The sequence below is a fragment of the Schistocerca nitens genome, chromosome 1 (genome assembly GCF_023898315.1).
Source record: "Schistocerca nitens isolate TAMUIC-IGC-003100 chromosome 1, iqSchNite1.1, whole genome shotgun sequence".
NCBI classification, from domain to species: Eukaryota; Metazoa; Arthropoda; class Insecta; order Orthoptera; family Acrididae; genus Schistocerca; species Schistocerca nitens.
This window is the reverse complement of record NC_064614.1, coordinates 1142309386-1142325006: the sequence shown is the minus strand read 5'-3', so window position 1 is coordinate 1142325006 and position 15621 is coordinate 1142309386. Positions and strand designations below refer to the sequence as shown.

Below are 15621 nucleotides of genomic sequence, written 5' to 3'. Positions count from 1 at the left end.
CTCAGCACAGTTTTCTTCTGACTTCATTATCACACAAATTTCTTTCTCAACACCAATATTTTGCGTGCACATTCCTTTGCCTACCTTGTTGGTAACGTCAATTTATCTTCTTTTCACTGCCTATTAATTCTATGAGTTCATATCAAATTATGATGTCTGCCCACAAAGACAATTTATCTAATCACTTTCTGAACATGCAAAGTGAATTAACGATGTACAAACTTTGGACCAGAAAGTAGCTGTATGAGTCATGATCAAATAGGTTCCCACTAAAGCTGGGATCTCTGTTAGCTGTGTTTGTTCAGCTGATAGGTATTTGGATGAAAGGTCAGATGTAACAACTAGTTGCACTGAAATCCTCCTCCAACATGAATTTTGGGCAAGGTATAAAACAGTCAGGTGAATTAGGACACATATGGAAGGAACATATTTCATCCTATACTCTGTCTACTAATGGGATAATAAGGCAACCAAATATACACCATAAAAGGATACCTAGTACTCATACAAAAGACATGATATGCCACATTGGGATTACAACTTGATGATAAATTCAGTTGGGAGGATCACACCAAAGAACTGCAGAAATGCCTTAACAATTTGCAATTCAAGTGTTAGCAGACATAGGCAACATAAAAATGATAAAGCTTGCATACTTTGCCTACTTTCATTCCATAATGTCATATGGTATAATATTTTGGGGTAACTCTAGAAGTCAACCAAAAGTTTTCAGAGTTCAAAAGCGTGTAATACGTATTATTTGTGGAGTAAATTCACGGATGTCCTGTAGAAACCTCTTCAAAGAACTGGGTATACTAACTACTGCCTCTCAGTATATTTACTCCTTAATGAAATTTGTCCTAAATAATATCTCTCTTTTTTCAACAAACAGCTCAGTTCAAACATACGATACCAGGAACAAAAATGATCTGCACAAGGACTTAAAAGCACATACTTAAGTTCAAAAAGGGGTCCACTACACAGGAACACTTATCTTCAATAATTTGCCAGCACACATAAAAAATTTAGTTACAAATAAAGATCAGTTTAACAGGAGTCTGAAAGTCTTACTAGTGGCCAACTCCTTCTACTCCATACACGAATTTTTTAATAGAAACAAATGATGTTTTGTATATACTCATACCATTAGTATTGTTACTTCAGCTTAAAAAATGATGTATTGTATATACTCATACTATTAGTATTGTTATTTCAGCTTAAAAAAAAAAAAGAAAAACAAATCGACATGTTTCACATACATGAGGATCTCCTCAGCACGGATCTATGGAACGAAAAACTAATCTAATCCAAACATTACAGCAAAGATCCAAATTTGTGAAGAAAATCTGATGATAAAATCATACACATAGAAGCTGACTTACACATCAAGTCACTATTCAAAATATGGCTGATGTAGGAATTCACATCGTACGACAATTTTGTGTTGAAGATGGCCTACACATAACTGAAAAATTAGCGAGCATAAAAATTTTATTAAAAATTCAGCAGTGCAACCTTTAAAAAAATCTGTGTGTGTGTGTGTGTGTGTGTGTGTGTGTGTGTGTGTGCGCGTGTGAGTGCACGTGCGCACGCACGCACACCCACCCACCCGCGCACACACACACACACACACACACACACACACACACACACACACACACACACACACACACTATCTTACTTAGCAAAAGGATATTATTGTTGTGGTCTTCATTCCAAAGACTGGTCTGTTGCAGCTCTCAAAGCCACTCTATCCTGCGCAAGTCTCTTCATATCTGAACAACTACTGCAACCTACATCCACTTTAATCTGCTTACTGTGTTCATCTCTTGGTCTCCCTCCACAATATTTACCACTCACACTTCCTTCAATACTAAACTGATGATTCTTTGATATCTGGGATTGTATTCTATCAACTGAACCCTTCTTTTAGCCAATCTCTTTTCTCCCTAATTCTATTCTGGACCTCCTCATCACATACATGACCAAGCCGTCGAATCTTCAGCACTCTTCTGTGGCACCTCATTTCAAAAGGATCTATTCTCTTCTTGTCTGAACTGTTTATTGCCCCTTTCACGTATGGCTACAATGCAGACAAATACCTTCAGAAAAGACTTCCTCATAGTTAAATATATATTTGACGTTAACAAATTTCTCTTCTTCACAAACACTTTTCTTGCCCTTTCCAGTTTACCTTTTACATCCTCTCGACTTCAACCACTGACAGTTATTTTACAGCACTAATAGCAAAATTCATCTATCATTTTTAGTGTTTCATTTCCTAATCTAATTCCCTCAGCAACATCTGATTTAATGTGACTAAATTTGGTTATCCTTGTTGATGAAACTTCCTGGCAGATTAAAACTGTGTGCCGGACTAAGACTTGAACTCGGGACCTTTGCCTTTCGCGGGCAAGTGCTCTACCATCTGAGCTACCCAAGCACAACTCATGCCCCGTTCTCACAGCTTTACTTCCGTCAATACCTCGTCTCCTACTTTCCAAGCTGTGAGGACGGGGCGTGAGTCGTGCTTGGGTAGCTCAGATGGTAGAGCACTTGTCTGTGAAAGGCAAAGGTACCGAGTTCGAGTTTCGGTCTGGCACACAGTTTTAATCTGCCAGGAAGTTTCATATCGACCACTCTCCGCTGCGGAGTGAAAATCTCATTCTGGATCCTTGTTGATATTCATCTTATATCCTCTTTCAAGACACCATCCATTCAATTCAACTGCTCTCCCAAATCGTTTGCTCTGTCTGACAGAATTACCATTTCATCAGAAAAACCTCAAATTTTTTATTTCTTCTCTCTTAGTTTTCATTCCTTCTCCAAATTTTTCTTTGCTATCCGTTACTGCTTGCTCAATGGACAGACTGAATAACAGCATAAGCTACAATCATGTCTCATTCCCTTTTCAACCAGTGCTTCCCTTACAAGCCCCTCAACTCTTGCAACTGCTGTCTGGTTCCTGGACAATTTGTAAGTAACCTTTCACTCCTATATTTTACCCCTGCTACCTTCATAATTTCAAAAGTGTATTCCAGTCAATATAGTCAAAAACTGTCTACAAATGCTGTAAACATAGACTTGCCTTACCTTAAACCAATCTTGTAAGAGAAGTTATAGGGTCAATATTGCCTTGCATTTCCCTACACTTCTCTAGAATCCAAACTGATTTTCCCCAATGTCGGCTCTACCAGCTTTTTCACTCTTCTTTAAATAAGTTGTGTCAGTATTTTACAACCATGACTTATTAAACTGATAGTTCAATAGTATTCACACTTGTCAGCACCTGCTTTCTTTGCAATTGGAATTATTACATTCTTCTTGAAGTTCTGGGGTATTTCACCTGTCTCATACATCTCACACATCAGGTGGACTATTTTTGTCATGGCTGTCCCCAAGATATCAGTAGTTTCGATGGTATGTCATCAACTCTAAGGCCCTTGTTTCCGCTTAGGTCTTCCATGACATCTTCAACTACCTTTCACTCATACAGTCCCTCGATACATGGAGAACAGTGATAAAACTGACAAGCTGCAGGGACGGATTCTTGGCTGGGAATGGAGGGAAAAAGTCCTATGAACATGCGTTTGGAAATGTATCATTGATATACAAGGTGGTGCTGACGAATGACAGTTCCTCTGACCATGTGCTGTGTGTTTCTTTTATGTTGCAGGCTGTGCAATTGACAACATACTGCAAGCAGCAGAGTGGTTCGGTATTCAAGTCAGGAACAAGCTGAGATCGTGTCTGTGTATGGCCAAGAAGATGGAAACTGTTGTGATCACACAAACTTCCAAAAATCGTTTGAAATGCTGTGTGATGTGACTGGTGTCTGTGAGAGTACTTGTTCTGGTATAGCCATGCTGTCTCTCAACCATTTCCATCTGCTTGGTTGTACACAAACACTATCTCGGTTAGTTCCCAACATGAATACTGAACCATTCTGCTGCTTACAGTATGCTGCATCAATCACACAGCCTGTAACACACAAGGAACATGCGGCACATGATCAGAGGAACTTTCATTTGTCAGTGCCCTCTGTCGTGGCAATGATACATTTCCGGACACATGTTCACAGGAACTATTTTCCTCCATTTCCAGTCCGGAATCTGTCCCTGTAGTTTAACAGGTTTATTTCTGTTCACCCGGTATACTTCTTCAACCTTTGAGCTTTCCCTTCTTTGCTTAGTACTGATTTTTCTTCTGAGCTCTTGATATTCATACAGCTGCTTCTTTTTTCTCCATATGCTTCTTTAATTTTTCTATAAGCAGTATCTATTATTTTCCCTAGTTATATATGCTGCTGTAGTGTTGCATTTGTTCTCTCGCAAATCCTGCTTAGCCGTTTTGCACTTTCTGTCAATTTCTCTCTCTCTCTCTCTCTCTCTCTCTTTAGATGTGCCTGTTTCATTTGCTGCATTTTTATATTTCCTCCTTTCATCAATTACATTTATTACCTCCTGTAATATTCAAGGATTTCTAACAGGCTTTGTCTTTTTACTTATTTGAACCTCCGCTGCCTTCACCATTTCATCTCTCATAGCTACCCGTTCATCTTCTACTGTTTTTCTTTCCTGTTTCAGTCAGTCACCATCTGATTTTCCTTCTGAAATCTCAATATCCTCTGGTTCTTTCAACTTATCTAGGTCCTATCTCCATAGTTTCCTATCTTTTTGCAATGTCTTCAGTTTTAATTCAGAGTTCATAACTCATAAATTGTGATCAGAGTGCACTTCTGCCCTTGGAAATGTCTTACTGTCTAAAATATGATTCCAATGCCTGTCACAGATTTATATAATCAATCTGACATCTTCCAGTTTCTCCAGTTCTCTTCCATGTATACAATCTCCTTTCATTTTTTTTAACCAAACATTAGCATTGATTAAACTATGCTCTGTGCAAACTTCTACCTAGTGGTTTCATCTTTCATATCTTTCCTCTATTCCACAATCACCGACAATTTTTCCTCCACTTCCTTTCCTACTGTTGAATTCTAGTCCCCCATCACAGATTTTCCTCTCCCTTAACTATGAATAATTTCTTTTATGTCATTATACATTCTTTCAATTTCTACATCATCTGTAGAGATAGCTGGCATAGTAACTTTTACTACTGTGGTGGGTGTTGGCTTTGTATCTATTTTGGCTATGATAATGATTTCACTATGCTGTTCATAACAGCTTTGTTTATTTCCATTTTCTTATTCATTATTAGAACTAGCCCTGCGTTACCAATATTTTATTGTGCATTTATAACCCTGCATTTGCCTAGCCAGAGGTATTGTTTCTCCTACCACTGAACTTCCCTATCCATGTCCCTTTTTAAATTTTCTAACCAACCAGCTCAATTAAGGGATATAACATTCTATATTCTGACCCACAGAATACCAGTTTTGTTTCCCATGATGACAACATCCTTCTGAGTAGTCTCCACTCGGAGATCAGAATGGTTGACTATTTTACCTCTACAATATTTTACCAAGATAATGCTATCATCTTTTAGCCTTACAGTAATGTTGTGATATTGGTTGTAGTTTCCCCTTGCTCTCAGCTGCTTGCAGTATCAGCACAGCATGGCCAGGTTCTTTGATGTTACAAGGTCAGTTCAGCCAATCATCCAGACTGCTGCCCCTGTAACTATTGAAAAGGATACTGTCCCTCTTCAGGAACCACAAATACGTCTGGGCTCAACAGATATCCCTCCATTGTGTTTTTTCTACAGTATGGCTGTCTGTATCACTGAGGAGGAGGAGGATATTAGTGTTTAACATCCCGTCGACAATGAGGTCATTAGAGACGGAGCGCAAGCTCGGTTGAGGGAAGGATGGGGAAGGAAATCGGCCGTGCCCTTTCAAAGGAACCATCCCGGCATTTGCCTGAAGCGATTTAGGGAAATCACGGAAAACCTAAATCAGGATGGCCGAAGACGGGATTGAACCGTCGTCCTCCCGAATGCGAGTCCAGTGTGTGTATCACTGAGGCAGGCGGGCCACCCCGCCATGGTACGTTCCATGGTTCATGGGGAAGTGAAAGGATAGCATTCACAAAAAATACTTGTAATGAGCTCAAAGTATCATGATGTGGTGCCTGTAAACAAACACCGGCAGCCAGCCTAACTGGTGAGCAGAGCCCAAAAGTACAATGAGGGACCAACACAGAAATCAGAGTGCCAACAGTGGGAAGTGTTCATATAGCAAATGTGAGTGAGTGTTGGCCAAAGTAAACAAGAGTATGGTCTAGAGCTAGCTTGAGGCTGATCTCTCAGTCCACAAGCTCACACAGTCCACGAGCTCATGCCAGTGAAGTTATGCATCTGAAGCAATGAAAGTGACACTCCCGCTGCTTATGATGGAGTTGCAAATCACTTCGACTCTCCGTCACAAACAACTCATCATTCAATATACAGGAGTCCGAGGGTGATACCAAATCCCTTGCTCCTTTAAGAGACACACAGGGCTGAAAATGCCCTGGCCTCACCATAGGCAACAGGGATATCTGCCTGGGGTTCTGCTAGGAGCATTCCACCAGGACATCAGAGATGACACTGGTGGTGGTGATTGTCTGATGCTCCACCATCAGAGGTGGTCAAGAGATGTCTAGATGGAGGGCAGGCACTTAATCCTAGCTGTGTTGAAGATGGAGTGAGGTTCTCCACTTCCATCAGACCCCCCTGGAATGCAGGTTGCCTATGTGGCAGTTTTCTCCAGTTGAGGGCACAAGTCATAAGGCAAGCAACATAAAGGCAATGGGAATGTCTGTGGGTGTAGCTCAGTGGTGTAAGCAAGGGTTGGTTGACCCTTCCTGCCCATGGCAAGAGCTCCTGTTTGCCTGAGATATGGCACATGCTGCTCATTTTGATGAAAGCATAGCTGGTTCACATGGTGTGTTGGGCACTGCCAACCCACCGCAATTATTATACAACTTTGCTGCCCCTTATACCCCATCACAATGCCTTGCGTCTATCCAGGTGACTGCACAAATAAGCATGCCTGGACTGTGGAATTTTGCCAATACCTTGGAATGTCCCATGTGTAAGAGGTTACGGCACTGGGCACAACCGGTCAAAAAGATTGCATGGTTGATGGTCATGCAGCACTCCTGCCGGACTGCGCCTGCTGATTGGAGTTGCCCAGTAAGATCCGAATGAACTGAACAGAGCATCCTCTTGAGGTACTGCAAAGACTGTTTTCTCTAATTGTGACTTGAATGTATTTGACCAACCACTTGATCTCTTCACTTGGAGCCAGATAGAACACCTCAGTTGTCAGGTGCTGAATTTAAATCTGGCAGGAGAATGTTTCAAAATCCTCAGCCAGGAACTGACAACCATTGTTGAAGACTAAGGTGCACAGCACACCCCCAATAGAGCAAATAGCAGCTAAGACCAAATCTTAGTGTGTGATATCATGGATGAAAACTGAGCAACATATGAGAAATTAGACAAGTTGTTTATCACCAACAGCCACTTGGCCCCCATCAAGGGACCAACAAAGTCCAAATGCAGCTGATCCCATGGGTGCTCTGTCATGAGCTATGGAGAAAATTTTTGTGGTGGAGGCACCTGGTTGTGGGCATCCACTAAACAGGCACACACCACATGCTTAATGGCAGAATCAATTGCTGGCCAATGGAGATGTCACCGGGTATGCACTTTTACGTGGGACATTCCCCAATGGGATGCATGTAACATTTGCAGAATGTGTAGTCACAGCAGTGGTGAAATAATGAAGGAGAAGGAGGAGATTAGTTTTTAATGTCCAATCAACAAAGAGGTCATTAGAGACAGAGCACAAGCTAAGATTACAGAAGGAGATGGGAAAGGAAATCAGCTGTGCCCTTTCAAAGTAACCATCCCAGCATTCACTTGAATGATTTGGGGAAATCACAGAAAACCTAAAACAGGATGGTCGGCAGTGGGTTTGAACAGCTGTCCTCCCAAATGCGAATCTAGTGTGCTAACAAATGCGCCACCTCACTCAGTTGGGTGGAATAACAATGTGGCAATTCTGATCTGTAGCTAGCAGTAGAACACCTTTTACAGCATTGAACCTATCACAAAGTTTGAAATATGTCCAAGGCACTGGATCTGATGCTTTGGGAAAACATTCTGCATTCTGGTCATCCCTGCTGGACCACTGTAATGATGCTGTGCAGGAGAGGCTCCTCACTCATAGCTGCAGCGACTTCCCATGCAGTCAGTGTAAAGACAGTATCCTGAAGGTTTTGGGCCAGTGCAAGACAGCCTGCCTCCTACTTCTCGAAGTTGCCATCGAGATCCATTGGTAACCATGACAAAGTGTCTGCAGTCTCGTGCTGGGAGGTGGGACGGTAGTGAAAGTCATAAGAATGGTTACTGAGATACAAGACCCAATGCTGTAAATGCTGTGCTCTCCTGTCCAGCAGTTTGGAGTTGGGGCCAAAAAGGAAGGTGAGTGGCTTTATGGTGTGCAACGAGGTGGAACTTAAGTGTCATAGAAGAATACATGGAACTTTTTTTATGCTGTTTTTGAGCTCATGTGCCTATTTATTGATCTAGGAATAATTTCTCTGTGCTGCTGACAAAGCCTTGGACGTGAACACAATAGGCTGCTCAGAGCCATCAGGATTTCTGTAAGAGAGAGCGGCACCAGTGCCATACTGGGACACACCTGTGGCCAGAGATGAAGACCTATTCTGATACTGAACTAGGCCAAACAAGGACTGGAACATGCTGCTTCAATTACTGAAACACCAGCTGACTCCCTTCTTACAAAGCTGATTCAATAAATGACAAAAGTGAGCAGCTCTTGGAATGAATTTCATATAATAATTTATCTTTCCTCAATAGGACTGCAGTTCTCTAATATTCTTACAATCTGGTACTTTGTCCATCACTGCAACATATTCTGCCATTGGAAGTATGCCATCCTTGCTTAACACATGCCCTAAGTACGGTACTCCTGGAGCAAAACAACTACAACATTTCTAAAAAGTTCACAACACAGCCTGTTGTCTAACAGTTGCTGAAAAACCGGCTACAAATATGGAAAATGCTGTTCTCTTGTGGAGCCAAAAAACCAAATGCCATCCAAATAAGTGACCAGCATAGAATGTCTTTGACAAGTCACTTAGGAAACACTGAAATATTCATAGAGCTGAAGCTACGCCAAATGGTAAATGGTTAAGTTGGTACATCCCAAAAAGAGTATTTAATACTAAAATGCACCAAGACTCAGCATCCAATGGCAATTGCAAGAATGAGTGCCTGAGGTCAATTTTGAAGAAATATTGACCATTAGCCAACAACTTCTCTGAATGTGGTATGGGATAAACATGTACTTCCTTTGTGCACTAACTGTGTGTTTAAGACTGCCGCAAAACTGAACATTGCCATTGGGTTTCTGGACCATGACCACTGGGGTGGCCCATTAGCAGAATGAAACCAGTGACAACAGCCCAAGATTCTGCCATCTGTTGAGTTCTACCTACAGTTTATCTTATGGCATGGGGTGGACTCAACAGAACTTAGGAGCTACTGATGATTTCAGAGTAATGTGGGCCTCAAAACTGGTGGGTCAACCCTGATCCTTACAAAAGAAGTTTCTCAAATGACTGTAGCAACGACTCAAAATTTTAAAATAGCATTACACGAGAGACAAGGTTAACTTTGTTGCTACTTCAAATTCAATAATTGTGAGAGCATCAAGATCGAGAATATATTCCGCCAACTTCAAATTTACAGCCAAATGTGTGAGGTGTCGCCCACATATTTGTGTTTGGCCTCGACTAGTAGTTGTTCTCGATCTGACTGGTCGAGGCCCTTGTGTTCAATTGAAACCTCATGCCACACCCAGCTACCTCCAAGTCTTCCACAATATGGTGAGGCTGCAGGACTGTTGATGAGCTTGTGTAATTGATTGCTAACACAGGAACATTACTCCATGGCACGAGCAGCATTTTCTGCATGTAGCTGCTAAATGTTCCAGCATGTGTCAGGCTTCACAAGTTACATAGAAATAGTGGCATTATCTCCTTTTGTGTGAAGACCAAAAATCTGGGCCAGAATGCTGTACCTGTAGTGGTGAGTCCTTTGCAGGGGAAGGATGGCGCTCTGTGCCTGCAGTGAACTTAGTGGGGGACTTAAGTGGCAGCAACTGAGTAGCTGGCCAGTTTCAGGATGCTGTAGTACCCTATGTCACAATGCTTGACTGACCAACTTTGTGGTGTGCTCATTAAAGCCTGAATAGCCTTCGATTGAGCTGTGTCCTGCTAGTGTGACTCATCAATTTCTGCCACCTATCAATCTGCAAAAACATTTTGGCTTCAGCAATAAACACCTCTGCTTCTGCACTTTGTGTTATGTCTTCTAAGACTGGATCTGAATGTGCTAATGCCTTAGTCTGTACTGCACTGTCTGGCAGTAGCCACACCACAAAATAGCAAATTAGAGTGTCTGCACACAATAGCCTACATTGTTTACATTCAAAATGTCATCTAAGTGCTGACCCCAGCAAGTTGGGTATCTGCACCATGTACAACTGCCTGGAACACTAGTGATGTTGATTAAATTGTAAGTATGCAGCTACCACGAGCATCTGCCAACCACAGTAGTGCATTAGTAACTGACACAACACTTCAAACTGAACCTTTTCAGTGATCATAATGGGCTGCAATTTCTGTATTACCTCAAACAAACTATTACTACTCGACAGCAAATACTCATTCTAGTCTAAGGGCTCAGTAATGTGCCTTACCTAAACAGAATGGTTTACAATGGCTGAAATAATTTTCCCACCTTTACTGGTCTCATCAAAATCTGCAACTGGGAGCGGAGGCTACACCACCTACAATACTGTCACCAGCCGTGTGGCCCAAAACAAGGTGAACTTTTCCATTTGCTCCTGTTGCAGTTGAGCAACTGCTGCTGTGGTAACTGTTGTCGCTGATGTTTCAGCTGCTCCTACAGTAGCTCCATTGGAAATGCCATGTGGCTAGGGCCTCCTGTCGAGTAGACCGTTCGCCCGGTACAAGTCTTTCGAGTTGAAGCCACTTCGGAGACTTGCATATCGATGGGGATGAAATGATGATGATAAGGACAACACAACACCCAATCCCTGAGCAGAGAAAATCTCCGACCCAACCGGGAATCGAACCCGGGTGGTTACGTATGACATTCCGTTGCGCTGACCACTCAGCTAGCAGGGGTGGACAATAGCTCCATTTGTTGCCTCCAACACTCCAAAAATCCTGGGTCCATGATGGCCACAATATAAAAACTAACACAAAAAATGAACATAAACACGAGAGCAATTTCTCATCACCAACTGTTATATATTGCAGAGCAAGAGGATAGAATTCACAAAAAATGCTTGGAATGAGCGTGGTGTACCATGATGAATGGCACCTGTGAATAAACACTGAAAGTCCACCTAAAGGTCAAAGTAAACAAGAATAAGGGTTAAAACTAGCATGCGACTGGGCTCAGAGTCTGCAAGGCCATACCAGGAATACCATCTTCAAATGCACCCCCCAATGTGTATGACACCCCCAACCGCTTACAGTGGAATCATGGATTGCTTCGACTCTTCACTGCGAACAACTCCTCATCTGACGTACAGGAATCTGGTGGGGGCATCAAACTAACAGAAAGTTTAAATTAAAAATTTTGATGATGTATTTTTAAAAGTGATTACTAACATAAATGTTTACAGACCAATCTCCAAGTGTTTCCTTTTTTTCTGAAACTGCGTATGAATTTCACATCAGACAGACAGACAGAGACAGAGAGAGAGCTCCGAGAAAATGGTAAGATATTTAAGAACTTTATTGATCATCAAGAGACACTTACTCTTTGTATCATTTCTTCAACTCTTGTCTGTAGTCCCCAAACTTCAAATGAAACTTGGACTAATTTGTAAGAACACATAATGGGAGATGTTTTATCTCGCCATCCTTCAACAAGTGGCCCTCTGCCAGTCTTTTGCGATCTGAAGAATCTCAAATCCTGAAAAGGAAACAGTGCAATAAATTCACATGGTTCCATTAGCTACAATAAAGATAATTTTTTAATTAAGTAATATACCATGGATGTCTACTCATATGATCCCACAGTTACAGATACCCATAAATAAAAGAAAGGTAGATACCAAACTTAAACAAGTTGTTTCATTGAAAAATATTTGGTACTAGCAATAGAAAACTAAACACACATTTATGGTGTGCAAACTGCCATGTGTTGTTGTTGCCTTCAGTAAGAAACAGAGGCCCGACAAGATGCCTTTCAAGTTCCAGACAGAATAACATTCACCGTAGCAGCTCAGAGAAAGAAAACATTAATATAGTACTGGTCAACTACAGGAGCATCTATGGAAAGGTCCTGGAACTAATCTTGCTTCTAAATGGTAACAACACCCACATAACAGGACAGAAAACTGACTGAAACCTTTGGTTAATAGCAATGAAATTCTTAAGTCTGAGTGGAATGTTTATATGTCCCTCAACATAAACAAATGAAACATATTACAAATATGTAGCCAGAAAGACTCTTCATTGTATGATGATGTATTGCACAACAATCAGTGGAAGCAGTTACTTCCATAAAATATCTAAGAATATGTATACAGAACAATTTGAAGTGGAACGAACACATAAAAGTAATCACGAGTAAGGCAGGTGCCAGACTGAAATTCATTGGAAGAACCATCTTAGGACATGCAGCCCATCAACAAAGGAAGTGGCTTACAAAACGATCATTTGGCAAATACTTGAATACGCTCTTCAGTATGGGATCAATACCAGATAGGATAGGGACGATCCAAACAAGAGCAGCATGTTTTGTTAGAGATTCATTTAGTAAGTGTGGAAACATGATGGAGTAATCCATTTCTGGTGGCAGACACTGCAAAAAAAAAAGCATTCTGCACCACAATAAGGGTCCGTCGTCAAATGTTCCGAGAGTGTACACTCCTAGAAGAGTATAACAATACGTGTCTTCCTCCTACGTATATCTCGCAGAAAGATTCTCAAGATAAAATCAGAGAGATTCAAGCCCACACAGAGGCTTACCTGCAATCGTTGTTCATGTGAAACATATGCATGTGGAACAGGAAAAAGAGGAAGCAACTCTGGTATAGGAGGTACCCTATGCCACACAGGGTAAGCTGGCTTACAGAGTGTAGATGTAGACATAGGTGTAAGATGACAGGTCTGATGCAGTTCTTCACAACAGCCTGCCATGATCAAGTAGCATACTAAAGCCACTTTAACCAGCTTACTGTAGCCCAAACTTGATCTCCCTCAACAATTTTTAGTTCCACACTTTCCTTCTTTGAAAAATCATATATTTCTTGATGTCTCATGACACATGCCATCACCCTAACCATTCTTTCAGTAAATTTGTGTCTACAAAGAACTTCTCTTCCCAATTCAAATCAGTGCCTCTTCGCTAGTTACTCATCTACCCATCTAATGCTCAACATCCTTTTCAAATGTCACATTTCATAATCTTTCATTCTGTTCTTGTGTGAAGCATTTGTTATCCAAATTTCACTTCACATAAAGTCATACTCCATAAAAATACTTAGCTAACAAATTTACAGTCTACTGATCTGATGGAATTACATTTTCCTGCAGACATATGAGTCTCAACATCACATTCGATAAGGATAGAAACTGAAGCAATTTATTAAAATTTGTGCCACAGCCCGGACTTGAACCCAGGTCTCCTGCTTACTATGCAGATGTGTTACAGTGGTGTAATGGTTAGCCCATCTAGTGGTGTAATGGTTAGCCCATCTGCCAATTTACCAGGAGATCCGGGTTTGAGTCCCAGCTATGGCACAATATTTAATTCATTGCTTCAGCTTCTATCTCTATCAGAAAAAAATTTATATTCAATGTTAATAGATTTATCTTTTTCAGAAATAGTTTTCTTGCAACTGCCAGTCTGCATTTTATATGCTTTTTAATTCGACAGTTATTTTGTTGACCAAACAGCAAAACTTAACTATTTCTTTTAGTCTGATTTTTTAATCCAACTCCCTCAGCATCACCTAATTTAATTTAACTACAATCCATTATCTTTGTTTGACCTTTGTTGTTATTAATAACTTTTCATTGTGTTTTGTTAACTTCCAAGTCCTTTGATATCTCTGACAAGAAAACATCATCATCGCCAAAACTAAAGTTTTTATTTATTCTCCTTGAACTCTTAATTCCTTTTTGAAATTCCTCCTTGATTTCCTTTACTGAATGCTGTATGTACAGACTGGATAACAAATATGATAAGCTGAGTGAGGTACATATCACCAACTCCCACTGACCACCATGCACATTATGGATGCAAATGCGAATGGTGGTCACGGCCAATGCAAGTTGGTGATATGCACCCTTACTGTTGCAAACCTGCCTCACACCCTTCTCCGTTACTACCTTATTTTCATGTCCTTCAACTCTTGGAACAGCAGTCTGGTTTCTGCACAACTTGTAGGTAGCCTTTTGTTCCCAGTGTTTTATCCCCGATACCTTCAGAATTTCAAAGAATGCATTCCAGTCAGCATTGTCAAAAGCTTTCACTAAATCTATAAAAACTATACATGTCAATTTGTTTATCTTCAATTTATTATCTGAAAGAAGTAGTCAGATCTGCGCTGCTTTGTATGCCCCCCCCCCCCTTCCCCCGAATCTAATCTCATGTTCCTTCAGGTCTGTTTCAACCAGTTATTTCCCGCAATTATAGATATCTTGGAGAGAGCAAGTTGAGCATTACAGTAGTTATATTTTACTGCCATTAAGTCTCTGCCATTGTGCCTTGGCTGGTGTTCAGTTGGTTGGAGACTTGAGTCAAAGTTACACCTTTTCCACAGATTTCAAGAAACATGTTGGTCTGGTGATGGGACAGGAACATTAATCACACAGCATAACTAACATTGGTGTAAGAGCAGCACTATGCAGCTTATGGGGCTCATACCACACACTTTCTGCAACTAAGAAAACCAGCTAGTGAACTACCATATTTACTCGAATCTAAGCCGCACTTTTTTCCGGTTTTTGTAATCCAAAAAACAGCCTGCGGCTTAGAATTGAGTGCAAAGTAAGCGGAAGTTCTGAAAAATGTTGGTAGGTGCCGCCACAAGTAACTTCTGCCGTCGAAAATATGTAGCGCTACACAGGCTTGCTTTGCAGGCACAAAGATAAATACTGGCACCAAAACCTCTGCGTCAGTAAAAAAAAAAAAAAAAAAAAAGTGGAAGATGAGCTTTTTTCTCCGCCCCGAGTTTCGACCACTGCATTTTCATACATTATCCAACAAAGTAAATACAAATTCCGTATTGTTCATCTTCGAATGTAGCAGCATTTCAATGTACTATGAAAATCCGACTGGCAAGACTGTTTGGGGTTTTTGTCAATATGGCTAACTCTGTTCTGAATTTTTTCCTACCTGTGAGAAGAGATGGTTGCTAATAGGAACTTTTATGAATTGTGAATCACATGCAGTATTCTCTTCACCATAAGAATAATATGAATATAAACATTCTGCGATTTATTCTTTCGTGTTTGCTGCTATCTCATTTAAATCCTATCTGCCTAATAAACTACGAAACTAGAGTGAGACAACAGCAAACGCGGAAGAATATACATA

General features: G+C 40.9%; 1 protein-coding gene across 1 annotated transcript in view; it reads right to left on the bottom strand.

Moving 5' to 3' along the window:
- Positions 1 to 15621, bottom strand: part of LOC126199611 (cytoplasmic phosphatidylinositol transfer protein 1) — a 98557-nt gene that overhangs the window by 24198 nt on the left and 58738 nt on the right. The window contains exon 7 of the mRNA XM_049936542.1: positions 11830 to 11985. Within this exon, the coding sequence (XP_049792499.1) occupies positions 11830 to 11985 (156 nt within the window). The remainder of the gene's footprint in view (positions 1 to 11829; positions 11986 to 15621) is intronic.